The following is a 26,514-nucleotide window of genomic DNA, read 5'->3' as shown; positions in this document are numbered from 1 at the left end:
CTGGTTGATTCGAACTGCCAAAATTTTGGTTAGCAGCCAAGTTCTTAACCACGGTTACAGCCTTGGGAACCCTATGGGGCAGTTCTGCTCTGTCCTATAGGGTCACTATGACTCAGAATCAACTCGATGGCAACAGGTTTGGTTTTGAGGTTTTTGTTTTGTTTTGCTTACGTATACAGTAGGAGAGAAAGGAGTTTGTTGTTAGCTGCCATCGAGTCAGCTCCGACTCATGGCAGCCCCATACACGATGGAATGAAGTGCTACCTCGTCCTGCCATGATGGGTTGCAGATTGAACCATTGTGATCCCTAGGGTTTTCGTTGGCTGATTTTTGGAAGCAGATCACCAGGCCTTTCTTTCTAGCCCTTCTTACTCCGGAAGTGCCACTGAAATCTATTGAGCATCATAGCAACGTGCAAACCCCCACTGACAGGTAAGCAGTAGCTATGCATGGGGTGCATTGGCTGGGAAATGAAACCTAGTCTCCCACATGAAAGGTGAGAATTCTACCACCGAACCGTCATCACTGCCCGATAAGGAAATTAGGAGGCTATGAAATAGCACCAGTGAGTGAAGATGAGGCATGAACTAGGGCATTTCTCCCCAACAGTGATAGCGTAAAGCAGGGAGCAGATTCATAAGAGCTAAGAAAAGCAAACTGACAGGATAAGGTGGCTGATGATGGCTCATGGAAGAAAAGGACAAGAGCCAAAGAGGTATTTGAGCCTGAGAGACTGGGAGAGCAGAGATGCTGCTCACTGACAGAGGGAAGTTTGGAGCCAGGGGAGATAGGAAGGAAGATGAAGTGGAGTTTTTAACATTGAATAAGGAGATAACCACTAGATACCAAGTGAGACTGGTCATCAAGCAGCTGGACGTTCTGAGGTGGGTGGAGCTCAGGCTCGGGGTCAGGAGCAGAGGCACAAATCTAGGAGTCATCAGCATGGAGGCTGTGGAGTTCCTCCTCCATCCCGTCTCTTGATCACCACATTTGTACTGTCACCAACCTGAATTTGCTTCTTAAACAGTGTAAGCTCTCTTCTTCCTTTGTCACGGCTTGTCTGTTGGGTTTCCTCATCCTACCCTTTTACAGCTTCTGCTCACACTTTTTGGCCTCATGGAGTTAGTACCAGCAGCCTCACATTGCGCACCGGAAGGAAACTCCGCCCTGTACAAAGATGCACATGGGCTGAAACCCAAAGGAGCTGCTCCTCGCTCTACTTTTGGAAAAATTCTTTTGCAGCCCATCAGCATCATCAGATTTTTCTAGTGCTTTTTCTGGTGAGTTGAGCAAATTTTGTCCCCACCACAAACTGCCTCCAGCTTACAACCCTGGCTTCCTGTTCGTCCAAGTTTCCCGCCCGAGAGCTGACAGTCATCCATGCTTGCCACACAGTGCTTCTGTGCAGGCGAAATGCTGCATGTGTTTACTGTGAGCTTTGGGGACAGGTCTCTACTATTTTAATCCCCACGGTCAAGGCGCATCTGCGATATTTAAAGGAGATATACACTATGTGAAGTTCCTCCAACTTGGCTTCTCTCTCTGTTGGCCATTACCTTTCATTTTGTGTTCTCCTTTTCTAAAAAGTTGTTTCATTATTGATAAGTGTTAAATTGCACTATCTTGCTCCCCTCTATAATGAAAGCCCTGGATCACAGCTCAGACTTTCTTTGAAATTTCCCAAGAGCTTAGTGCAGGGCGTTGAACACAGTGGGCATTTAATAAACCCTTGATGATGATGTTAATGCTAGCATGTTGGTCTTTAACTCTCTGACGAGGTCAGAGAACCATCTGTGCTCACTCAGGTATGTCACCCGTGAGCTCAGAAGCCAGCCTTCTCTGGGCAGTCACTCCTGCCTCCTGGGCTGTGTGATTCCAGGCATGTAATCACAGCTCTGAACTGTCAGTAGGGCAGTGATTGCTTTCCAGTTTTCAAGTAAGGTAGCCAGGCTTAGTAAAAAGAACTTTTTCCTGGAAATCATGAGGACTGGGTTTGAGTCTTGGATCTTCACTGACTGATGCTGTGATTTTAAGCCAGTCAGTTGACCCCAGTAGGTCTCAGTGCTCTCATCTGCAATATGAGGGAGAAGGACGTGATGCCCTCTGATGGCCTCTCAGCTGTAAAATGTCTGAAGCTATTAAGTCACTTTGAGTAGGTGACTGTCATTTAAACACACAATATTTATGTGTTGCCTTGTAAGGTGGTGGCTTTTACATGTTTGAGCATGGCAGAACTGATTTTAAGTGGCCTTTCTGTTGACTACAAATAAGAACTTTTCAAACATGATTTTTTAACAATATACAAACATCTCCAAATGGAAAAGGCAAGAATGTGTACAAGACTATATGCATAGTTCAATGGAATTTAATGTTCACAATGCATGGTTATTAAAAAAAAATATGTAGGAAAAAGTAACAGTTACCAAATCATGACATTTTTATGAGAGGTATGAAATATTGGTGGTAAGAATGAGCTAATTAAATTGACCTTTGCATTTCCTGCACTCTTCTGGAGGCTCCACTAATCCTGGACCTCCCACTGCTGAAATAAACATCTTCAATACAGACTTGTAGAGAAGTAGGGAGAAGGATAATGCCATTAATCCTTTTCTTCAGAGAAAAGGACAGTAAATTTCCAATTACAACTGTAAGAAGACCACTGAAGAGTGAGCTTCATCTCATTATCTTCGTTTATTTCCTGTTGTGGGCTGACATGGCACTAGAGCTTCAAACACAGCTGTTGAGGTTTGAGATAGGATATCATCAGATCAGTCATGTATTAGGCTATGGAAAGTAGAGGTGGTGAAAAATAAGTTTACTTACCAAGGTGTGGAAATGTTGTTAGGTGCTGTCAAGTCTGAGGTGCTAAGACTTGAAAAGGGAAGAATTAGGTAGTAAAGGAAGCCCTGGGGTGACCAATGGCGGGGGGGTGGAGGTGACAAAACACAGTGTCATGTTTCTGTCACACCTGTGTTTTAAATGTTGAATTAAGTATTTTAGGCTCTGCATTGAATGGGGTTGTGGATTCTGTAGTAGCCCGATGTGTTACACAAATGACTTCCCAGATCATAGCTTCCAAGTTCACTTTTCCAGACTTTCCTCCCCTTTCTCAAGACCTGTATCTTCAGCCAACCCCAGCTCACACTGTCTTATTCTTGCCTGCTACCTCTAGGTAAGCAGAGGCCATTACGTCTGAGCTCCGCCCTACGTTCCTTCTCATGTACCTGCAAATTCATTGACATCTTCAGCCATCCTACTTTCATTCCCTTCTCTCTTTCCCTCCTCTCTCAGAAGGAGTCACCCCAACTCTCTTCCCGTGCTTTTTATTTCATCACCTTCTTCTTCCTTTGGAAATTGACTCTGCTCATCTTTGGGCCCCTCTTTCCTGATTGGCTTGAGAGGATGCTGGGAAGTGAACAGGAGAGGATGCTGGGATGTGAGCAGGAGAGGATGCTGGGAAGTGAACATCCCTCCCAGTATCCTGGGAGGAACCAAGGATAGAAGGAAGATTTTGTGAGTTGAAATTTTCTACTTGAAACTGCCTCGTAAAATGTTTTAAATTCTCTTTTAAAAATACAAGTTGTAATTATTGAGGGATGTAGAAAATAACCTACTTTTGTAGTAAAAGTGAACAGAGAGTGTGTGGCTCTTGATTTTCCCTGGTTGTAACCCAGAGGCTTGGCCAAAGGGGCGTTAAAAAAGTAATCAAAGGCAAATTGGAAGACATTCTACAAGTCCTTCCTAATTTTTAACTTCATTTACCAAATGCAGTAAATAATAACTTTTTATTATTGATAATGTATTTTTAAGATTGATCTGTACCTCTAAATATCTTCCAAGTTGAAAATTACTTTTTATAATAATAATAATAGCTATTATTTATTGAGTATTACAGTATTCCAAAGGAGCTCTGGTGGTGCAGTGGTTAAAGCAGTTGAGTGCTTACCAAAAGGTCAATAGTTCAAAACCACCAGCAGCTCCACAGGAGAAAGATGTGGCAGTCTGCTTCCTTAGAGATTTACAGCCTTGGAAATCCTATGGGGTCGCTATGGGTTGGAATCGACTCTACGGCAGGGAATTTTAGACTGTATTCCAGGCACTATTATAAAAACTTTGTATCTAACTTAACCTCCAGACACACTTTTGTTTAGTGTTATTATTCTCACTATTATTACCTTTCTACAAATATGGAAACTGAGGCACAAAGGGCTTAAATAACTTGCCCAGAGTCTTGACTTCTAAACCTTCCATGTCCAACACCATGCTGTATTGCCTCCTAACTTCTTCATCAGTACTCTTTGGAACTTGAAAAGTCATCAAGCCTCTGGTAATGGCAACATGAACTTGAAAAAAATATGAATAAAGTATGAGTAAACAGTTGTTATTTGTTATTAGTTGCCATCAAATTGATTCCGACTCATGTTGACTCCATGTATGCAGAGTAGAACTGCTCCTTAGGGTTTTCAGGGCTGTACTTTTTGGAAGCAGATCTCTAGGCTTGTCTTCTGAGATGCCTCTGGGTGAGTTTGAACTGCCAGCCTTACAGCTAGTAGTCAAGTGCTTAGCCATTTGTTCCACCCAGGGACCCCTAAACTAAACAGAGACATGATTTTGATGTTCAGAACATTCTGATGAATGTATACTTATTGGGTTTGTGAACGTGCTCTCTTCTGGTGGCTTCTCAACTTGGGAAAGGTATATTGAAGCATTTCAAAAGACCAGTCAAAGATTTCACCCCAAATTGCCTTTGTATTGCGTTGAGACTTACCAAAAAACCTGATGCCGTTGAGTCAATTCTGACTCATGGCAACCCTATAGGACAGAGTAGAACTGCCCCATAGAGTTTCCAAGGAGTGCTTAGTGGATTCGAACTGCTGACCTTTTGGTTAGCAGACATAGCACTTAACCACTACACCACCAGGGTTTCCATGTTGAGACTTAGACTCCAAATATTCCCAGAACCTTTTTTTTTTGCAAATTCACCCTTTTAAACCAATAGGTCAGGTCCCAGATTTTTAATTTTAAAAAGTTTTACCTTACTTACCTTACTATAGTCTCTAAGCTTTCCCCATGTACAAGGGGTTTGTTTTCTTATGGGAGTAGATGTCTCCAAACCCTAGGTAGATTTCTTTGGGTAATTTTACCTGGCATCTTTCTGATAAAGACAGATAGCTAGATAAAGGTAAAAGTTCCCCCAAATGACTGTTTTACTTTGGAAATGGGAATTACCTTGAAGATGGCCAAACCAGCCCTGTCAATGATGCTTTTCAACCCTTAGGATGAATAAGATCTTCATCTCACACATTGACTTTATTAGGTAGTTAAGGTGAGAAAGAATTAAAAAGCAATGCCTTCAGTTGGTCTCAACCCATCTGGAGCAAAGGAGAATGAAAAACACCAAAGACACAAGGTAATTATGATCCCAAGAGACAAAAAGAACCAAATAAATCAGAGACTACATCGTAGCCTGAGACCAGAAGAACTAGATGATACCTGGCTACCATGGATGGTGGCCCTAACAGGGAACACAGCAGAAAATCCCTGATGGAGCAGGAGAACGGTGGAATGCAGACCTCAAATTCTCGTAAAAAGACCAGACTTAATAGTCTGACTGAGACTAGAAGGACCCCGGAGGTCATCGTCCCCAGACCTTCTGTTAGCCTAAGGCTGAATCTGTCCCCAAAACCAACTCTTCAGACAGGGATTGGACTGGACTATAAGACAGAAAATGATACTAGTGAGGAGTGAGCTTCTTGGCTCAAGTAGACACATGAGACTATGTGGGAAGCTCCTGTCTGGAGGGGGGTTGAGAAAGCAGAGAGGGACAGGAGCTGGCTGAATGGACATGGGGAATACAGGGTGAAGAAGAGGAATGTGCTGTCTCATTGGGGAGAGAGCAACTAGGAGTACATAGCAAGGTGTATATAAATTTTTGTATGAGTGACTGACTGGCTTTATAAACTTTCACTTAAAGCACAATTAAAAAAAAAAAAAAGTGATGCTTTCAGCTAGACTTTTTCTTCCATGCATGCAAATCTTGTACTAACTTACAAATTTCATCTTCTTCTTCTTGTTTTGTTCAGCTTAATATGTAGAGAGTAACCCAGATTCAGCATTCCCAAAGTAAAAGATTACTCTTTTAATACTTGGCATTCTTTGCCAAGAAAACCCATGTAGTTTTAAGCAGGGACAGAGAGATGATATGACAGTCTTCTAAAGATAGAAGCCAATGGCCTAAGGAGAATTTAATTCTCAGGACATGTAAATAAATTAAAATAGACATGAGGAAGTGTGCCACATGGTCAGAAACGTGATGAATTCTCAGGATTGACGTTGTCACCATCTGCAGGACTGGTAGGGAAATAAATGCTAGCATCCTTCAGCCCTGTCTTCGCACTACAAGAATTGGCTGACTTCAAGCCCAGGGCTCAGCAGCACATGGTTTTCCTGTCCTAAAACCTTGCTACACAAACTCACATCTGTCTCAGTCTTGCCTCCAGAGAGGTCAGCTCCTACTCCCACCCCCTTCAGTTAAAGCCGACTAATGAATAGCCCTAGAATGAGTCAAGATAGATTTGTACACATGTTAATAAAAGTGCAAATTAAAGGACTCTGGATTGCATTAACATTCTCGCTGTTATTGATGATGTTTTCTACACACTTTACTTGGCAAAATTGAAAACATAAAGACAGGCTCTGTTTTGTGCCAGCTGGCTCATGCTCAAAATTATAATTAGAAGGTGTTTGTTGCCACGGAACAGTCTGTATCAGCTGTCCTAACATAATGCCCACAAGGCTCTAGAGCCCAGTCAAGGAGGCAGCACAGTGGGGGAAAGATGGCGGCAACTGCTCCAGCCCTCTGGATCTGTCTTATCTATAAGTTGACTGATTTGGGAAAATCTCCAAGGTTGTTTGCAGCTCTAACGCTCTTTGATTATGAGATTTATTTATACATGGAGGGACCCCTTGGGGGTAACTAGAGCTCACCCCCAAGTTTTGTTTCTCTCAGGGCCTTTCTCTTCTTGACCTCCCCAACCTGTCCAGACATCCTGTATGATGCTATGATTTGTTTTTCCTTTGTGACAGAACAGGCACGTTAAAGACTTTCAGTATTCAGTTTCTCCAGATAGCAGACTATTTTTAGGTAACTCAATGACAGTTTTCAATATACAGTCATGACCTCCTTCCCTTGGCTACCTTTCCCTTCCATGCAGGTATTGTCCTGAGTGCATCTGCAGTCTATGCAGTGTTATTTTCATGCTGTTCCTTGAACTATTGTCATCTTCTCTTTAATCTCTCTCCTGGTGTCCTAAATCCTCATGCCCCTGCTGAGATGATGGTTGTACTATCTTCTGACTGGACTGTTGTTGGGAAACATGTCGAATCACCTTCTGAGTTCTGTGCCCCCCAGCAGTTCCTGGAGCAATGGGCCATGTCTTCAAGTGCATACCTTTTTAGAATTATAAAAAAGCCGGAATTAGAGATCTAATTCAGCCTACCTATCTCCCTGGGCTCATTTTCCATCAGTTTACAGACCTGGAAACTGAGGCTGAAAGAGGCTAAATGGCATATCCACAGACTGATGCTGGCAGAGCATGTTCTAGATCCCAGACCAATGTCTTAACCATTGCAGTGTGCTGCTTTAAGAACGAACAATTCTACTTTATTTCAAAAGCTACAAAAAAAAAGTCTATGATTAACACTGGCAAAGGTTTATATTTAGTAATGACAAAAATCTCTAGTTTAGAATGGCAAAATTTTAGTCTTGTTTTTATAAATCGCCCTTTTGGTTATCTCGCATGAAGCTTTAGGCAGAGACTTTGGACATATTACTAGACTCCATCCATCATACCTCAGTTTTATTATCTTCAAGCAGAGAAAATGCACCTGGCTCTTCATATCTCACAAGAATGTTGTGAAAATAAATATGAAATAATGAGTTGGGTTTTTCCAGGCCTTGGAATCTTTCCAGGGATAAAGCATTTTTTAATACAACTGCATTAACTCTTCTGATTCTCTATCTATTGGATAAGGCTTTCAATAAATTTGATTTATATGTTTTTATGTACATAGTGATATAAAAGGTACATTCTCAGCTTGACAAAGTGTCTGTTCCTAACATTACTAATTATTTGAACACTAAGAGTCTTAAAGAATTTCTTCCACATACTGGAAGTAGATATTATGGGCTGGGACAACTCAAGTGGCTATTAAAAAAAAGAGAGTTGAGACAGACTCAAGATTAGAATTCACAATGTTTTATATCCTAGGGTTAAGACAGTATCCTAACTCAAACTGCATAATTAATAATTATAACAATGTCTTTGAAACTGAAGGGAAACACAAAGAATTTGGAAGGAGGTAGCATCTGATCTAAGGAGTAATTGCATCATATGATTATGCATTTCTGGTCCTTTACTTTATAAACCCGTACATGGTGTGGTACATACTCACTATTGTTAAACATTAATTAATACAGTGAGTGCTGTGAATCCGTGAATAGTTTCCCATTTTTCCCAGTTGGACATAGCATAATGGGAAGAGCATTAATGCAGGTGACTCTGTGATTATAACTTAAACTCCCATAATACACTAGACCTTACCCATTATCCACTAGACCACAGTTCAGTAGACTCTTGGTTCTCCCATGTGGTCTGCAGACCAGCACTATCAGTATCATCTGCTTGTTAAAAATGCCACCCCAGACCTACTGAATCTGCACTTTAGCACAATCCCCAGGTGATTCAGTTGCTCATTAAAGCTTGAGGAGCACTGACCATGCAGTTTTCACTTCACTTCTCCCCCGTCGCCTGTGAGGGAACACCCTACTACCATACCCAATATGCATAAGAAGACCACCTATGAAAACCAAAGCTGCTGTAATCCAGTTCTTTGCTGAATATAGTTATTCTTTACTATGTTTTCCAAAAAATAAGTTGTTTTTTAATGTATTTTCTGTCTTACAGCTTTTAATCTGTTCCACCTGGCATTTATAAAGTTGATCCTGCTTTGACTTTATGCCTGAAAATAATTTGTGCTCTTACAATTCCTGGAGTTCTTATTTACCCTTAGCAAATTTATGTTTGGGAGGAAAAAGTAAGACCATTAACAAAGGGCAATAATTGCTTTTTTTTGGCTAGTGTTTAAAACTCTGAAAGGGGATATTCACTTTTGATTTTCTTTCCTTTTATTCTAAGTAGGAAGTAATGTAAAAGAGGATTTTTTTTTTTTTTTTAGAAAAAAATGTAATTGAGAATTAAACCCTTGTTAATCCTGAGCTATAATTTTCTGTCTATCCAATGAATTTCGGTTGTCTCAAGAATAGTTGAACACTGCCATATCCCACTACTTAAAATCATTGAGAGTTACATTTTTTTTTTTTTTCCTTCTCTCAAGTTTTCTTATAAGCTAAGGAAATGAAATAAAGTTAATGGGCGGCATTGGGTCTCTGTGTGACAGGTATGCTCTTTGCATTAAGATCAAGGTTTGCTACCTCAGAATGTAATGACATGCCTCAGCGGTGCCAGTGCCAATCCCAGGAAATGAGGATGCAGTCATGGGCGGCTCCCTTCATCAAGAGAAGGACCTCCATGAGCAACTGCACTACTGCAATTTTGTTATGCCTTACATGATTATATTGGATTTCATCTAGAAAGGAAGAAAAGGATAAGGAAACTTGAATATACTAGACAGAGAGGGAACTCTCATTGAAAATCCATGGTGCAATGATATCACCTGCTTCTAAAGACATCTGTGTTTCCTTAACTGGACAGTGTTTAGTTCATTAGGACTTTTGAATGTCCACCTTTAGAGAAGAAGCTAAAGAGGAATGCATCTTTCCCTTTGAATCACTCACCCCCAGTCCAGTGGAGTCAGGCAGGGAATGAAAGTCAGTACTCAGGATCACAGTGTTAGCTGAGATGAGGGCCAGACTTCTTTAGGTGCTAGGGATTTGCTAATCCCACTAGCCTGGATGACCAGTGTAAGAAGGCTTTGGTAAAATGGGGAAGGGCTTCCTGGAGGCACTAAGAAAACAGGAGATAGAAGCAGAAGAGTCACATTGAGAGAAGAAGGGTAGACTTACCTAATGAGCCTGAATCAGATACTGAATGAGATGATGCTAGAAGAGCCCCAACTCAGAGCCCTCCTTGTCCACCATCCAGGAACTTGGTGGTTCTCAAAAATGACTGGAGAGGGTGGGGGAATGAATCAAATCAGAATCCTCAGAGGAGCTTTGTTAGAGGACACCTGCCCAGGTCCCTGCCACAAAGCCTGAGTCCTCCCAGGTCACACTACAGACAGCATAGTTTACTAGTTGAGAACTTGAGTTCAGAGCTGGCCACACTGGAGATGGGATTCTAGCTAGCTCTACCCTTACTAGCTCTGTGACCTTTGCCCAACTAATAAACTTTTCTTACCCCCATTTCCTTATCTGTAAAATGGTGATGTATTAATAGTACCTACCTCCTGGGAATGTTACGAAAATTGGAAGAAATACTCTGTGCAAAATGCTTGGTACAATACCTGTCATAGAAGCAGACGCTCAGTGAATGTAAATTTTTCTTTCATGACTGGAACATAATTTTATTCAGAAGAAAATTTGAGCTCTTGTCCAACTCTGAAAAGAAGAACAAGGTGAACAAAATAACTTTGATTATAATTCTAGACATCAGTCAGTTTTAAAGACATTAGAATCACAGTACATACCCAAACTGTTATAATTTTGTTTGAAAGATTTGCAATTTGAATTATGATGAATATGAAATGTTGTCATCCTGCTTATCAATTTCCTCCCAGCATAAATGTTTTTGATGACAACAAATTTTCTGGAAATCCGAAAGGCCTGTCTAACTGGTTCTCTTCCTTCCTCCTGCCCCCATCCCACCCGGAAAGAATTCCCTGACCAGGAGCGCACCCCTTCCCAATGACTCCCAGGCTCGCAGCGGAGCTCGTTTCCACACTTCCTACGACAAGAGATACGTCATCAAGACCATTACGAGTGAAGATGTCGCCGAAATGCACAACATCCTGAAGAAATACCACCAGGTAATTTCTTTATTTGAAACTCTGAGAAGGTTAAAATTCATGGCTAATGATCATCAAGGCCAATGGTTTAAATGCATAGTTAGGAAATCATAAGAACACATCTGACATGAAAATAATGCTTGTTGTGTGCCATGGAGTCGATTCCGACTCATAGCGACCCTGTAGGACAGAGCAGAACTGCCCCATTGGTTTTCCAAGGAGTGGCTGGTGGGTTTGAACTGCTGGCCTTTTGGTTAGCAGCCAGGCTCTTAACCACTGTTCCTCCAGGGCTTCTAGGTTTTTTAAAACCACTGTGGCCAGATTACTGACATTTAACCTTTAGGAATGCTTATTCAACGAAGATCATTAGCTATTTATATAATGCTCTTCATCCAAAGACTTCTGTATAATAGTTTTGATGATCACCATTCTGATTTTGAAATCACTCAGGTTAGGGTTTGTCAACATTTCAGGAGTGTATTGCCAGAAGTTAGGGGTTGACCTCTCAGTATGTATCCATTTATACCTCCAACTTCTATTGCGCCTTCACTAGTCCATTCCTGTTCTTGCCTGCAGAAAGGTCTACCCTGCTTGCATCCTACTGCTGAGAAAGTATCTCCTTTTAGAATGTCACTGTTGGTCTATTTCCTGCTCCTTTTTCACCCCTCAGCATTATCTCTTCAAATAAACCGCTCTCGGGAGCACCAGTCTCTCTCTTTCACGGAATAAATTGCCAGCGCAAGCTTGCATGGTGGGGCAGATGTTCACCCGGAGTTGTGAGAGGACTGACTTACTGCAGTAATAAGAGTGTCGAGTCCAGTGTTGGCCAATTCCGGGTTCAAATCCCAGCCCTGTCTCTTACTAACCATGTGACTTCTGGACTTTGAAGCCTCTGGTTTTTTTTTTTTTTTCATTTATACAATGGAGATAATAATAACACCTAATTTATGGAGTCCTGAAGATTAAATAGGAAAATACTTAGCAGTGTCTGCAACACACTAACCACTTGTTGTCAAGTCGACCCTGACTCATGGTAACCCCATGTATCTCAGAGCAGATCTATGCTCCATAGGATTTTCAATGGCTGATTTTTCAGAAGCAGATCACCAGGCCTTTCTTGCAAGGAATCTCTGGGTAGACTCAAACCTCCAACCTTTAGGTTAGCAGCTAAGCATGTGAACCATTTGCACTACCCAGGGACTCCCCATCCACTGTTGTTGTTGTTGTTAGGTGCCGTCGAGTTGGTTCTGACTCCTAGCAACCCTATGCACAACACAACGAAACACTGCCCGGTCCTGCGCCATCCTTACAATCGTTGTTATGCTCGAGCCCATTGTTGCAGCCACTGTGTCAATCCACCTTGTTGAGGGTCTTCCTCTTTTCCGCTGACCCTGTATTCTGCCAAGCATGATGTCCTTCTCCAGGGACTGACCCCTCCTGACAACATGTCCAAAGTATGCAAGACACAGTCTCGCCATCCTTGCCCCTGAGGAGCATTCTGGTCGCACTTCTTCCAAGATGGATTAGTTTGTTCTTTTGGCAGTCTGTGGTATATTCAATATTCTTCACCAACACCATAATTCAAAGGCGTCAACTCTTCTTCGGTCTTCCTTATTCATTGTCCAGCTTTCACATGCATATGATGTGATTGAAAATACCATGGCTTGGGTCAGGCGCACCTTAGTCTCCAGGGTGACATCTTTGCTCTTCAACACTTTGAAGAGGTCCTTTGCAGCAGATTTGCCCAATGTAATGTGTCTTTTGATTTCTTGACTGCTGCTTCCATGGCTGTTGATTGTGGATCCAAGTAAAATGAAATCCTTCACAACTTCAGTCTTTTCTCCATTTATCATGATGTTGCTCATTGGTCCGGTTGTGAGGATTTTTGTTTTCTTTATGTTGAGGTGCAATCCATACTGAACGCTGTGGTCTTTGATCTTCATTAGTAAGTGCTTCAGGTCCTCTTCACTTTCAGCAAGCAAGGTTGTATCATCTGCGTAGTGCAGGTTGTTAATGAGTCTTCCTCCAATGCTGATTCCCTGTTCTTCTTTATATAGTCCAGCTTCTCGGATTATTTGTTCAGCATACAGATTAAATTAGGTATGGTGAAAGAATACAACCCTGACGCACACCTTTCCTGACTGTAAACCAATCAGTATCCCCTTGTTCTGTCCGAACAACTGCCTCTTGATCTATGTAAAGTTTCCTCATGAGCACAATTAAGTGTTCTGGAATTCCCATTCTTCGCAATGTTATCCATAGTTTGTTATGATCCACACAGTCAAATGCCTTTGCGTAGTCAGTAAAACACAGGTAAACATCCTTCTGATATTCTCTGCTTTCAGCCAGGATCCATCTGACATCAGCAATGATATCCCTGGTTCCACGTCCTCTTCTGAAACAGCCCTGAATTTCTGGCAGTTCCTGTTGATATACTGCTGCAGCCAGTTTTGAATGATCTTCAGCAAAATTTTGCTTCCGTGTGATATTAATGATATTGTTCTATAATTTCCACATTCAGTTGGATCTCGTTTCTTGGGAATAGGCATAAATATGGATCTCTTCCAGTCAGTTGGCCCGGAAGCTGACTTCCATATTTCTTGGCATAGACGAGTGAGCACCTCCAGCGTTGCATCTGTTTGTTGAAACATCTCAAGTGATATTCCATCAATTCCTGGAGCCTTGTTTTTCACCAGTGCCTTCAGAGCAGCTTGGACTTCTTCCTTCAGTACCATCGGTTCCTGATCATATGCTACCTCTTGAAATGGTTGAATATCGACTAATTCTTTTTCGTATAATGACTCTGTGTATTCCTTCCATCTTCTTTTGATGCTTCCTGCATCGTTTAATATTTTCCCCATGGAATCCTTCACTATTGCAACTCGAGGCTTGAATTTTTTCTTCAGTTCTTTCAGCTTGAGAAGGGCCGAGCATATTCTTCCCTTTTGGTTTTCCATTTCCAGCTCTTTGCACGTGTCATTATAATATTTTTTTTAGTTTTCTCGAGAGGCCCTTTGAAATCTTCTGTTCAGTTCTTTTACTTCATCAATTCTTCCTTTTGCTCTAGCTGCTCGATGCTCAAGAGCAAGTTTCAGAGTCTCCTCTGACATCCGTCTTGGTCTTTTCTTTCTTTCCTGTCCTTTCAGTGCTTTCTTCATGGATGATGTCCTTGATGTTATTCTACAGCTCGTCTGGTCTTCGGTCACTAGTGTTCAATGTATCAAATCTGTTCTTGAGATGGTCTCTAAATTCAGGTGGGATATACTCAAGGTCATATTTTGGCTCTCGTGGACTTGCTCTGATTTTCTTCAGTTTCAGCTTGAACTTGCATATGAGCAATTGATGGTCTGTTCCACAGTTGGCCCCTGGCCTTCTTCTGACTGATGATATTGAGGTTTTCTTTCCATTGTCTCTTTCCACAGATGTAGTCAATTGGATTTCTGTGTGTTCCATCTGGCCAGGTCCATGTGTATAGTTGCTGTTTATGCTCGTGAAAGAAGGTGTTTGCAGTGAAGAAGTCGTTGGTCTTGCAAAGTTCTATCATTCCATCTCTGGCATTGTTTCTATCACCAAGGCCATATTTTCCAACTACTGATCCTTCTTCTCTGTTTCCAACTTCCGCATTCCAATCACCAGTAATTATCAATGCATCTTGATTGCATGTTCGATCAATTTCATACTGCAGCATCTGATAAAAATCTTCTGTTTCTTCATCTTTGGCCCTAGTGGTTCTTGCATAAATTTGACTAATAGTTGTATTAACTGGTCTTCCTTCCAGGCGTGTGGATATTATCCCATCACTGACAGCATTGTACTTCAGGATAGATCTTGAAAAGTTCTTTTTGACAATGAATGCAACACTATTCCTCTTTGAGTTGTCATATAGTAGACTATATGATTGTCCAATTCAGAATGGCCAATACCAGTCCATTTCAGCTCACTAATGCCTAGGTTATCAATGTTTATGCGTTTCATTTCATTTTTGACGATTTCCAATTTTCCTAGATTCATACTTCGTACATTCCAGGTTCTGATTATTAATGGATGTTTGCAGCTGTTTCTTCTCATTTTGAGTCATGCCACATCAGCAAATGAAGGTCCCAAAAGCTTTACTCCATCCACGTCATTAAGGTCAACTCTACTTTGAGGAGGCAGCTCTTCCCCAGTCATCTTTTGAGTGCCTTCCAACCTGGGGGCCTATCTTCCAGCACTATATCAGACAATGCTCCACTGATATTTGTAAGGTTTTCAGTGGCTAATGCTTTTCAGAAGTAGATTGCTGGGTCCTTCTTCCTAGTCTGTCTTAGTCTGGAAGCTCAGCTGAAACCTGCCCTCCATGGGTGACCCTGCTGGTATCTGAATACCAGTGGCATAGCTTCTGGCATCACAGCAACACTCAAGCCCCCACAGTACAACAAACTGACAGACACGTGGGGGCCCCATCCACTAGGCACTCAATAAATGGGGGCGGTGGTGGTAGCAATATTGTCATCAAGATGATAATTTATAACAATAACTAATAACTAAGTAATCTTGAGAAATTGTAGTCTTATGGAAACCCTGGTGACGTAGTGGTTAAGTGCTACAGCTGCTAACCAAGAGGTCGGCAGTTCAAATCCACCAGACGCTCCTTGGAGACTCTATGGGGCAGTTCTGCTCTGTCCTATAGGGTCGCTATGAGTCGGAATCTACTCGATGGCAGTGGGTTTGTTTTTTTTTGTTTTGGGCGTCAATTTGGCCATTGCTTGCAACATTGCAAGAATCACCTTCACAACCAGAGTTGGAACCATCACTAATCACACACACTCAGTTGCTTTTAGGGTCATGCTTTGTTTTTTACCTAAATAGCTACAAATACCTTTCAGAGGTAAAGATTGCCTATCACAAAGGATATTCAAAATAAAGTGCTACAGGCCATGACTGTGTTAACAAAAGAATACTCAAAGTGCTTAAACAATGTTATTATTAAGTATTGGTTTCTCAAAGTGTCTACTTTGAAAGCAGTACTCACTTGGATTTGGGAGCTCTGAGATGTCTGTTTAAAGGTCAGCTTCATTGCTTTATGGGCATGTTTTATGTTCTAATATCATAGATAATTTCTTGTCAATTGCTTTTTCTTCCAAGCTTTGCAAATGTTATCAGTTGCATTTTTGGAGAGAAGTACATAAAATTTTTGAGGTAAATCAAGAGTGCCTCTGATTTGTTTTTTGAAAACCCGATTTGTTCTCTGAATTCATTTAACAACTAATAAACCTTTCATAACATCTATTCCTTTTGAAATGTGTTCTACAACACTTACACTGTTACCTGTTAGAAAGGAAATTTTAAAAGTGCCAGGATAGTACCGTGAGGGCAAAAACCCCATCTCTGGCTTCTGAATGAATTGAGTTACAGATTGCAGCTTTTAACTGTTCACCTTTTAAATTGTATACAATCTCATTTTCCCTTTTGGAATTTAATGCCATTCTTATGCATTCTTTTTACACTTTCTCTGAATTGTTCCAGAATGTTTAAAGCAACGTGAGACCTCACAATGGATGGGGACATATTGGTTTGATAAATGGCTGTGATACTATTCTCATAAAATGTGACATGCAGTTCAGATATAAACTTCTTAATGACAGCATTGAGTTCAGAATTATTTGACTTTACAGAAATCACAATTTGAAAAGTTTTCTCTAGGGTGGATGCTGCAACCTAACATACAGATTTGACATATCATCAGTGTCACATAAACTACACCAGGAGTCAGAACATGCTCTAGAAACTTCACAGCGCTAATTTCCTCTCGTCCCACCACTACAGAATAATTATTTTCTTGCCGTGTTCTTTATCCAGACAAGTCTCATTTATCCAGCATGTATGTTTTATTTTCTTCTTAGAAACAGAGTATTTTCAATATGATATAAAGGATCTTAATGATCGAGAATCACCATTATCAGTATAATTATTTGAAGGATACGAAGTTAAAAGTCAGGAAACTTTAGGTCCTAGCGTATTTTGAACTGGTTAAATAGGTGATCTCTGAACTTCAGTTTCCCCATCTGTATTTCTTTCATTCATTTAGTTGTTGATGTATTTACTCTCAACCTTGTCCCGGAAAGGATTTAAGATGGCCTAAAATACAAGATATGATAAATGAAAAAAAGGGAAGATAGAAAAAGAGAGAAAAGGGTGAAAGACCCAAAATGGAGCCTGAGATGAGCCTAAAAATTCATACCATGGTGATCAGCATGCTTGCTGTTTAGGGCCACTGATTTGATCCAGCCTTCTGTCAGCCAAGATGGAAGGGGAAACCTGAGTAAGTCAGTTACCCAACTAAGGTGTCTGGATATGGAAATGAATGAATTGCTAAGGAGAAACATAACTGTTCTTGGTACTAAGATCAGACATAGCTGTCTCTAAGGAGTTCTCCACAGAAAGGACACGTGACAGGATAAATAGCATCCTCTACAACAAACTGAGTAACATACAAGAACTTCATAGAACTTAAAAAAAAAAAAAAAATCAGTATAGGCGGCTGAAATCACACCAACCTCGAATTTAAATTTAGTAAGTGCAGTTCTACCAAAGGAGGATGCAGTGCACACTGGCTACCTAGCTCTCTGTCATTCTGACTTCATCCAGGCATGATATAGAATGTTCTTCTAGCTGCTTCTCATGCACCACTTCAAACAAGGTTTCGATGAACATTGCATGGCAGTGAGGTCAACATTGCATATCCTCCATATGATCAGACAGAGGCTCCCCCATCTACAGCCTGAGGAGGTCCTTTGAAATTTTACCATCCTGTCATTACATTCAGTGATGCTCAGAGGCGTGAGATATGTTGTTCCCACTTTAAGTAGTCCTAGACTACTTTCAAGTCCCCAGGTGGCGCAAACGGTTGCTCTCGACTATTAACTTCAGGGTTGGTGGTTTGAACCCACCCTGTGGCACCATCCGCACACATCTGTCAGTTTGTCATACCGTGGTGGCTTCTGGAATTGCTGTGATCTGGAAGCTATTCACTAGTATTCAAATACCAGCAGGGTCACCCATGGTGGACAGGTTTCAGCTGAGCTCCCACACTAAGACAGCTAGGAAGAAGGACCTGGCAGTTTACTTCTGAAAAAAAAAATAGCCAATGAAAACCTTACGAATATCAGTGGAACATTGATATAGTGCTGGAAGATGAGCCCCTCAGGTTGGAAATCACTCAGAATATGACTGGGGAGGTGCTGCCTTCTCAAAGTAGAATCAACTTTCATGACGTGGATAGAGTAAAGCTTTGGGGAGCCTCATTTGCTGCTGTGGCATGACTCAAAATGAGAAGAAATAGCTGTAAACATCCATTAATAATTGGAATGTGGAATATACAAAATATAACTCTAGGAAAATTGGAAGTCATCAAAAATGAAATGGGACACATGAAGTGTGATATCCTAGGCATCAGTGAGCTGAAATGGACTGGTATTGGCCATTTTGAGTCAATCATATGGTCTGCTATGCCGGGAATGACATGTTGAAGAGAATGGCATCACGTTCATCCTCAAAAAGAACACTTCAAAATCTATCCTGAAGTACAACACTGTCAGTGATAGGATACTATCCATAGCCTACAAGGAAGATCAGTTAATATGACTATTATTCAAATTTATGCACCAACCATTAAGGCCAAAGATGAAGAAATTGAAGATTTTTACCAGTTTATGCAGTCTGAAATGAATCAAGATGCATTGATAATTACTGGCAATTGGAATGCAAAAGTTAGAAACAAAGAAGGATCAGTAGTTGGAAAATATGGCCTTGGTGATAGAAACAATGCTAGAGATCGAATGATAGAATTTTGACGGACCAGTGACTTCTCCATTGCAAATACCTTTTTTTTAACAACATAAAACAGCAACTATACACATGGACCTCACCAGATGGAATACACAGGAATCAAATCAACTACATCTGTGGAAAGAGATAATGGAAAAGTTCAATATCATCAGTCAAAACAAGTCCAGGGGCCAATGTTGGAACAGACTATCAATTGCTCATATGCAAGTTCAAGTTGAAGCTGAAGAAAATTAGAAGTCCAAGAGAGCCAAAGGACGGCCTTCAGTATATCCCACCTGAACTGAGAGACCATCTCAAGAATAGATTTGAAGCATTTAACACTAATGACCAGACAAGTTGTGAAATGACATCAAGGACATCATACATGAAGAAAGCAGAAGGTCATTAAAAAGACAGGAAAGAATGAAAAGACCAAAATGGATGTCAGGAAAGACTCTGAAACTTACTCTTGACTGTAGAGTAGCTGAAGTGAAAGGAATAAATGATGGAGTAAAAGAGCTGAACTGAAGATTTCAAGGGGAGGCTCCAGAAGACAAAGTAAAGCATTATAATGACATGTGCAAAGACCTGGAGTTAGAAAACCAAAAGACAAGAACACACTTGGCATTTCTCAAGCTGAAAGAACTGAAGAAAAAATTAAAGCCTCAAGTTGCAATATTGAAGGATTATATTGCCAGAATATTGAACAACGCAGAAGCATCAGAAGATGGAAAGAATATACAGTCACTGTACCAAAATAATTGGTCGACGGTCAACCATTTCAGGAGGTGGCGTATGATCAAGAACCAATAGTACTCATGGAAGAAGTCCAAGCTTCACTGAAGACATTGGGCAAAAAACAAGGCTCCAGGAATTGACAGAATACCAACTGAGATGTTTCAACAAATGGATGCAGCAGTGGAAGTGCTCACTCGTTTATGCCAAGAAATTTGGAAGATAACTATCTGGCCAACTGACTGGAAGAGATCCATATTTACGCCTGTTCCAAAGAAAGGTGATCCAACTGAATGTGGAAGTTATCCAAAAATATTGTCAATATATCACATGCAAGTAAAATTTTGCAGAAGACCATTCAAAAGCAGTTTCAGCAGTACATCAACAGGGGACTGCCAGAAATTGAGGCCAGATTCAGAAGAGGATGTGGAACCAGAGATATCGTTGCTAATGTCAGATACATCTTGGCCAAAAGCAGAGAATACCAGAAAGATGTTTACCTGTGTTTTGTTGACTATGCAAAGGCATTTGACTGAGTGGGTCATAACAAATTATGGATAACATTGAGAAGAATAGGAATTCCAGAACACTTAAAATTGTGCTCATGTGGAACCTGTACATAGACCAAGAGGTAGTCTTTTGAACAAAACAGAGGGATGCTGCATGCTTTAAAATCAAGAAAGGTGTGTGTCAGGGTCATATCCTGTCACCATACTTATTCGATCTGTATGCTGAGCAAATAAACTAAGAAGCTGGACTATATGAAGAAGAATGGGCCATCAGGATTGGAGGAAGACTCATTAACAACCCATATTGTGCAGATGACACAACCTTACTTGCTGAAAGTGAAGAGGACTTGAAGCACTTGCTGATGAAGATCAAAGACTACAGCCTCAGTATGGATTACACTGAAACATAAAGAAAAAAATCCTCACAACTGGACCAATAAGCAACATCATGATAAACAGAGAAAATATTGAAGTTGTAAAAGTTTTCATTTTACTTGGATCCACAGTCAACGCCCTTGGAAACAGCAATCAAGAAATCAAATGATACGTTGCATTGGGCAAGTCTACTGTAAAAAACTCTTTAAAGTGTTAAAAGCAAAGATATCACCTTAAGAACTAAGGCACACCTGAACCAAGCCATGGGGTTTACAGTCACTTCATGTGCCTGCGAAAGCTGGACAAAGAATAAGGAAAACCAAAGAAGAGTTGATGCCTTTGAATTATGGTGTTGGAGAATATTAAATATACCAGGGCTGCCAGAAGAACGAACAAATCTGTCTTGGAAGAAGTATAGGCAGAATACTCCTTAGAAGCACAAATGGCAAGACTTGGTCTCACATACTTTGGACATGTTATCAGGAGGGACCAGTCCCTGGAAAAAGGACATCATGCTTGGTAAAGTAGGGTCAGTGAAAAACAGGAAGACCTACACCGAGATGGATTGACACAGTAGCTTCAACAGTGGCCTCAAGGATAACAACAGTTACGAGGATGGCACAGGACCAGGTAGTGTTTTGTTCTGTTGTATGTAGGGTGGCTATGAGTGGGAGCCACCTCGATGGCACCTAACAACAATAGTGGCACCATGGAAGAAAGGCCTTTCGATCTGCTTTTGTATGGGTCAGAGCCAAGAAACCCCTATAGAGCAGTTCTAATTTATAACACATGAGGTTAGGAAAATAATTTACTGTTTTGGTATATATATGTGTTTCTTCATTTTTCTGTTAAAAAAAAAATTAGGCTAGAATAAACACAAAATATCAGAACAGCATTCAAAAAGGAAAAAATTTTCAAGAACCTACTTGAATGTTTTATTTCCTCTAAACTGAATATTTTTTTCCCCCACTCACGGAATTCATTGGGTGTTTTGGTATCATGTAGCTTCAGCTTAAATAATGTCAGTTAACTATGTCAGTAATGTCAGTAAAATCTTAGAAGTTTTAGGGGAGGGAATAAACTCAATGTAGACAATCAAAAAAATCCCTTAAGAAAATTTTAAGCTTTTGAAATATAGAGTTTAAATTGATTTTATTATTAATTGCAAAATGACTGAATTGATCGATTTCTCTGGTAACCTAAAAACTTTTCCCATCTCTAGTACTTGGGGAATGGTTACCAACCTTAGTTAAATCCAGAAATTATGCCTAAAAATCTGAACTTCCAGTTAAGTAAGTTAGTTAAACAAACAAAAAAAAAAACCAAACCTGTTGCTGTCAAGTCGATTCTAACTCATAGTGACCCGATAGGACAGAGTGGAACTGCCCTGTAGAGTTTCCAAGGAGTGCCTGGTGGATTCAAACTGTTGACCTTTTGGTTAGCAGCCACAGCACTTAACCACTACGCCACCAGGATTTCCTAAATAAGCTGGTTAGTACCTCAAATTTCAGTAAAGGATTTTAGGGTGAACGCTGACTTTTTGGGAAACTCCTTCAAGTGCATCTTTTTCCGCAGCCGCGGAGGAAAGTGGAGTTGGCCTTATCATTCTAGAACAAAGATGAGTAGACTAAAACTGAGACAATAGCTTAATAAAGCGGAATACCATGACAGGCAAAAAAAAAAAAAAAGGTGGGGGGGTATAGCTATAGGACTAAGAGAAAAAGTTATACACTATACCAGTGCTTCTGAAACTTTACTTCCGTACAGATCACCTGAGTATCCTGTTAAACTGCACGTCCTCACTCAGTAGATCTGAGTTTTTAAAAAGCCCCCAGGTGATGTCAATGAACCACCTGAGAGTGGCCAGCAGTCCCTGCTTTTCAAAACAGGACAAACATTCTAAACACTCTTCTGAGTCTACTCTTTGGCTTTTTTGTTCACTGTCTGTAGGAGTGGTAATTGAAATTTGAAAGGTGCTTTAAAATTATAAGCCCTATCAGTACCTTTTGGAGCCCTGGTGGTACAGTATTTAAGAGCTCAGCTGCTAACCAAAAGGTCAGCAGTTCGAATCCACCAGCCGCTCCTTGGAAACCCTGTGGGGCAGTTCTACTCTGTCCTGTAGGGTCGCTATGAGTCAGAATCGACCCGATGGCAGTGGGCATGGGCATCAGTACCACTGAAACTATGAAACTGAAGCTTCTGTCGGACCTGCTTCTCCCATCAGAAGCTTCAGACACGTTTCTTGCTTCTCTCTTAGAAACCTTGGGAAGGTGTTTGCCATCTCAGGGGCTCCTGTGACCCTGGGGCCCTAGAGGGTTCCCTTTGTAGGCCAAGGCATCACCACTTGCCAGTGGGACATTGTGACCCTCCATTCCTGGCATCTTCAGCCGTTTGTTCTCCAGGTTTCCCAAGGGGCTGCCCAGCCTACTTACCAGCACACTTTCCTGCAGTATTTCTCCAGTTCCTGGAAATTCCATAACCCTTTTCTTTTTAAATATTGCCTCTTGCCTCTATTCTGTCCTTCTGGCACTTCAATAGCCATATAGTATATTTGACGTTCTCATTTTGGCCTCCAGGTTTCTTAATTTTTCTTATTTTCCATCTCCAGACATCTCTGCTCAGCTCTGGGTGAATCCTTCAGATGTATCTTTCAGTTCTAATTCTCTTTTCAACTGTTCTAATCCACTGTTCCACCTATCCAACGATTCTTTATTTCAGTAGTTATGTTTTTCATTCCAGAAGTTACATTTTTTTTAAATATGCCAGTTCATTGCTGATAGTTTCTTGTTATATAATCCTCTTTGAAATTGCATCCTTCATTTTTTTAAACATTTTATGCATAACTATTCAAATTCCATTTCTGACAGTCCAGCCCCGCAGTTCCTCTGGGCCTGGATTTATTGTCTCGTGTCTACTGACTCTCGTTCAGAGTGGCTTGCCAGAGCAGATGCTGACACAGAATTTGGGGTCAAGGTACTTAACAGGGATCAGAGCCTATGTAGGGAAGAAGGAAGAAATTGGATTGGGCAGAGGTAGAAGTCAAACTGATACAGGCCTGACAGCACCTGGCAAACCTGGGTTGGGACAAGATGACTTGGCCTGTGTCACTCACCACATGCAGGCTGCCTCAGGAAAGTTGTGACCTCAGCGAGGCAGCTCCGGGCAGCTGAGTAGACCGTGAAGAAGCCGCCAGCTGAGGACTGTTGGCTGACTGTACTTCCACAGCTGGGCAGCAAGGCTTTGCCTTGTGTTTGATAATTTTGGTGAGCTTATTGCTTAATCTCTGGAAGGCCTATGAGCCTAATTTAGAGAAGCTTTTTTTTTTTCCTTCTTCTTCTTCTTTTTTCCAGAGGGTTTGTTTCTGCTGAAGAAGGGAGTGGGAGTATTTCCAACCCAGAACCTGTCAACTCCCTTCAAAGGTCTGGCTGAGAGTGAGAGTCCCAGGCTCAGTTTCCCCACCTCACTGATGTTCTAAGTGTCACTAGACCCACAAGAGTGTTCCTATAGGGAGATAGCACCTCCCAGCTTCCAGCCTCTCCTGCTACCTGACCCTCTGCTGTATGATTCTAGTCCCGCAACACCATGGCCCTAGCTCAGGCCACCCTGGCCCTGCCTCATGGGTATGCCTGCTCAAATAGTTGGCCTCCCAGCTCCAGTCACAGGCCACCAAGGGCTCAGCCCCTGATTGTGAGGTAAGGGAGTGATTCTAGAACCCTTCTGCCGTCACTGATACCAGCTAAGCCTCCCATCTGGGGTGTGGTTCTTGTGGAAGCTATGAGCCTCCCGGAGCGCCTAGTGAGTGGTGATGCCAGGAGTGGCCATTTTGCATTAGATAAGTAAACGCCATTTACTTTTATGATAAAGTATTTTTTACAAAGGTATTTCATTTTTAATGATCTTTTTATGGGTCTTTATTATAGTGTAACAAATGAAATTAGGAGCATCAGTGTTTGCATTTGGGTATATTATGCATTATTACCTCGGTGTTAAGAATATTTGTGCACAATATGGATGAAGCTAGAGGGCATTATGCTGAAAGAAATAAGTTGACCATGAAAGGACAAATACTGTATGAGGCTACTATTATAAAAACCCAAGAAAATGTTTAAAAAACCAAACCAAACTCTTTGCCATCAAGTTGATTCCAACTCATAGCAACCCTATAGGACAGAGTAGAACTGCCCCATAGGGTTTCCAAGGAGCAGCTGGTAGATTCAAATTGCCGACCTTTTACGCAAAGGAAAAAAAAAAATCTTTGATGGTTACAAGGGATGGGAGGGTTGGGAAGGGGAGATCACTAACTGTTTAGTAGACAAGTGGTAGACATTGGTGAAGGGGAAGACAACACACAATATAGGGGAAGTCAGCACAACTGGACCAAGGCAAAGTCATAGAAGCTTCCTAAACACATACAAATACCTTGAGGGACAGAGTTACTGGGGCCGAGGCCTGAGGACCATGGTTTCAGGGGATACCCAGGTCAACTGGCATAACATAGTTCATAAAGAAAATGTTCTACATCCTACTTTGGTGAGTAGCATCTCGGGTCTTAAAAGGTTTTGAGCTGCCATCTAAAATACATCTGTTGGTTTCTGCATTTGGAGAAAAGGAGAGTGAAGAAAACAAAAGACACAAGGAAAATATTGGTCCAAGGGACTATGAACCACAGCCTCCACCAGCCTGAGCCCAGAAGAACTAGATAGTGCCTGGCTACCACTACCGAGGGCTCTGACAGGGATCACAATAGGGAGTCCCAGACAGAGCAAGAGAAAAATATAGAACAAAATTCAGATTCTCAAGAGAAGACCAGACTTACTGGTCTGACAGACTGGAGGAACCCCTGAAACTATGTCCCCTGGACACCCTGCTAACTCACAACTAAAGCTACTTCCAAAGGCTACCTTTCAGGCAAAGATTAGGCAGGCCTATAAAACAAACAATACCACACGTGAGGAACGTGCTTCTTAGTTCAATCAAGTATATGAGACCAAATGGACAACTCCTGCCAAAAAGCAAAGACAAGAAGGCAGGAAGGGCCAGGAAAGTTGGATGAATGGACATGGAGAACCCAGGGTGGAAAGGAAAAGGGGGAGAGTGCTGACAAATTGCAGGGACTGCAACCAGTGTCACAAAACAATTTGTATATAAATTTTTGAATGAAAAACTAATTGGCGCTGTAAACTTTGACCTGAAACATAATACGCTACAGAGGAATGTCTGTTCCTTTTAAGCCTGACTTTATTAACTTAAGAAAAGAAGTTTTGTATTTATGTTAGCTTAAATTAAGCCATCCTTACATTCTTTTTTGACTTCAAAACTGTTTGAAACCAGAATATTTTAACTAGCACTTAGACCATTCCCCAAAAACATACCAAGGCCATCAATTCAAATACAGCTAGAGTTATTTATTTGATCATTCTAAAACAATCCATTGATAATTTCAGCCTTTCCTTCATTCTTTGTTTCCATTTATTCTTTTATGTAAAGTATGTTGTTGGCGTGATCTATAAACATAGCCAGAGGTACGATAAGGATGACAGCTAATTTAACCTTTCAAAAACATTAAATGAAACAAGACTACATTGAAGCATTAATTTGATGGTATATTAAATTGTCATGTTGAGCCTCTGGGAAAAACAATGAGTGAAACATGATAATAACAGCAATTTCCAAAAGCCAGAGCCCAGGTTCACACTACCATGCAGAGATATAAATATTTATCTGTTGCAGTACGTGGCTTAGAGTCCTCGCTGCCGAAACCTTCAGTCAGCTGTGAATCGTTGAATGGCATTTCATCTTGCATGAGAAGAGCAGCCAACCAGGGATTCCTAGTACTTGTCATTCTTGGTGAGCGCCGAAGAGCCAAGGAAACAGGTCTTGCGGCTGTTAGGTTTTATGTTTTTAAAAGCCTGATTCCACCACATCAGCTAATTGACCATTGCATTACAGCTCTCACAAGGCAGCCATTAGCTATACAGAAAATGTTCTAAAGGAAACCCATGAAGAGAGAAAATTTGCCTTTGTCGATGATGCCATGAAATCATTTATAAGTAGATGTTTCCAA

The 26,514-nt window shown here is 41.1% G+C and overlaps 1 protein-coding gene across 4 annotated transcripts in view; it reads left to right on the top strand.

Moving 5' to 3' along the window:
• PIP4K2A (phosphatidylinositol-5-phosphate 4-kinase type 2 alpha) overlaps positions 1-26,514 on the top strand; it is a 197,107-nt gene that overhangs the window by 117,468 nt on the left and 53,125 nt on the right. For all 4 annotated transcript variants that reach the window (XM_064284915.1, XM_064284917.1, XM_064284916.1 and 1 more), the window contains exon 4: positions 10,894-11,046. In XM_064284915.1, coding sequence (XP_064140985.1) covers positions 10,894-11,046 — 153 coding nt within the window. The remainder of the gene's footprint in view (positions 1-10,893; positions 11,047-26,514) is intronic.

This window comes from Loxodonta africana, chromosome 4 (genome assembly GCF_030014295.1).
Source record: "Loxodonta africana isolate mLoxAfr1 chromosome 4, mLoxAfr1.hap2, whole genome shotgun sequence".
NCBI classification, from domain to species: domain Eukaryota; kingdom Metazoa; phylum Chordata; class Mammalia; order Proboscidea; family Elephantidae; genus Loxodonta; species Loxodonta africana.
The sequence above is the reverse complement of the archived record's forward strand: the minus strand, read 5'-3'. Positions and strand labels throughout refer to the sequence as shown.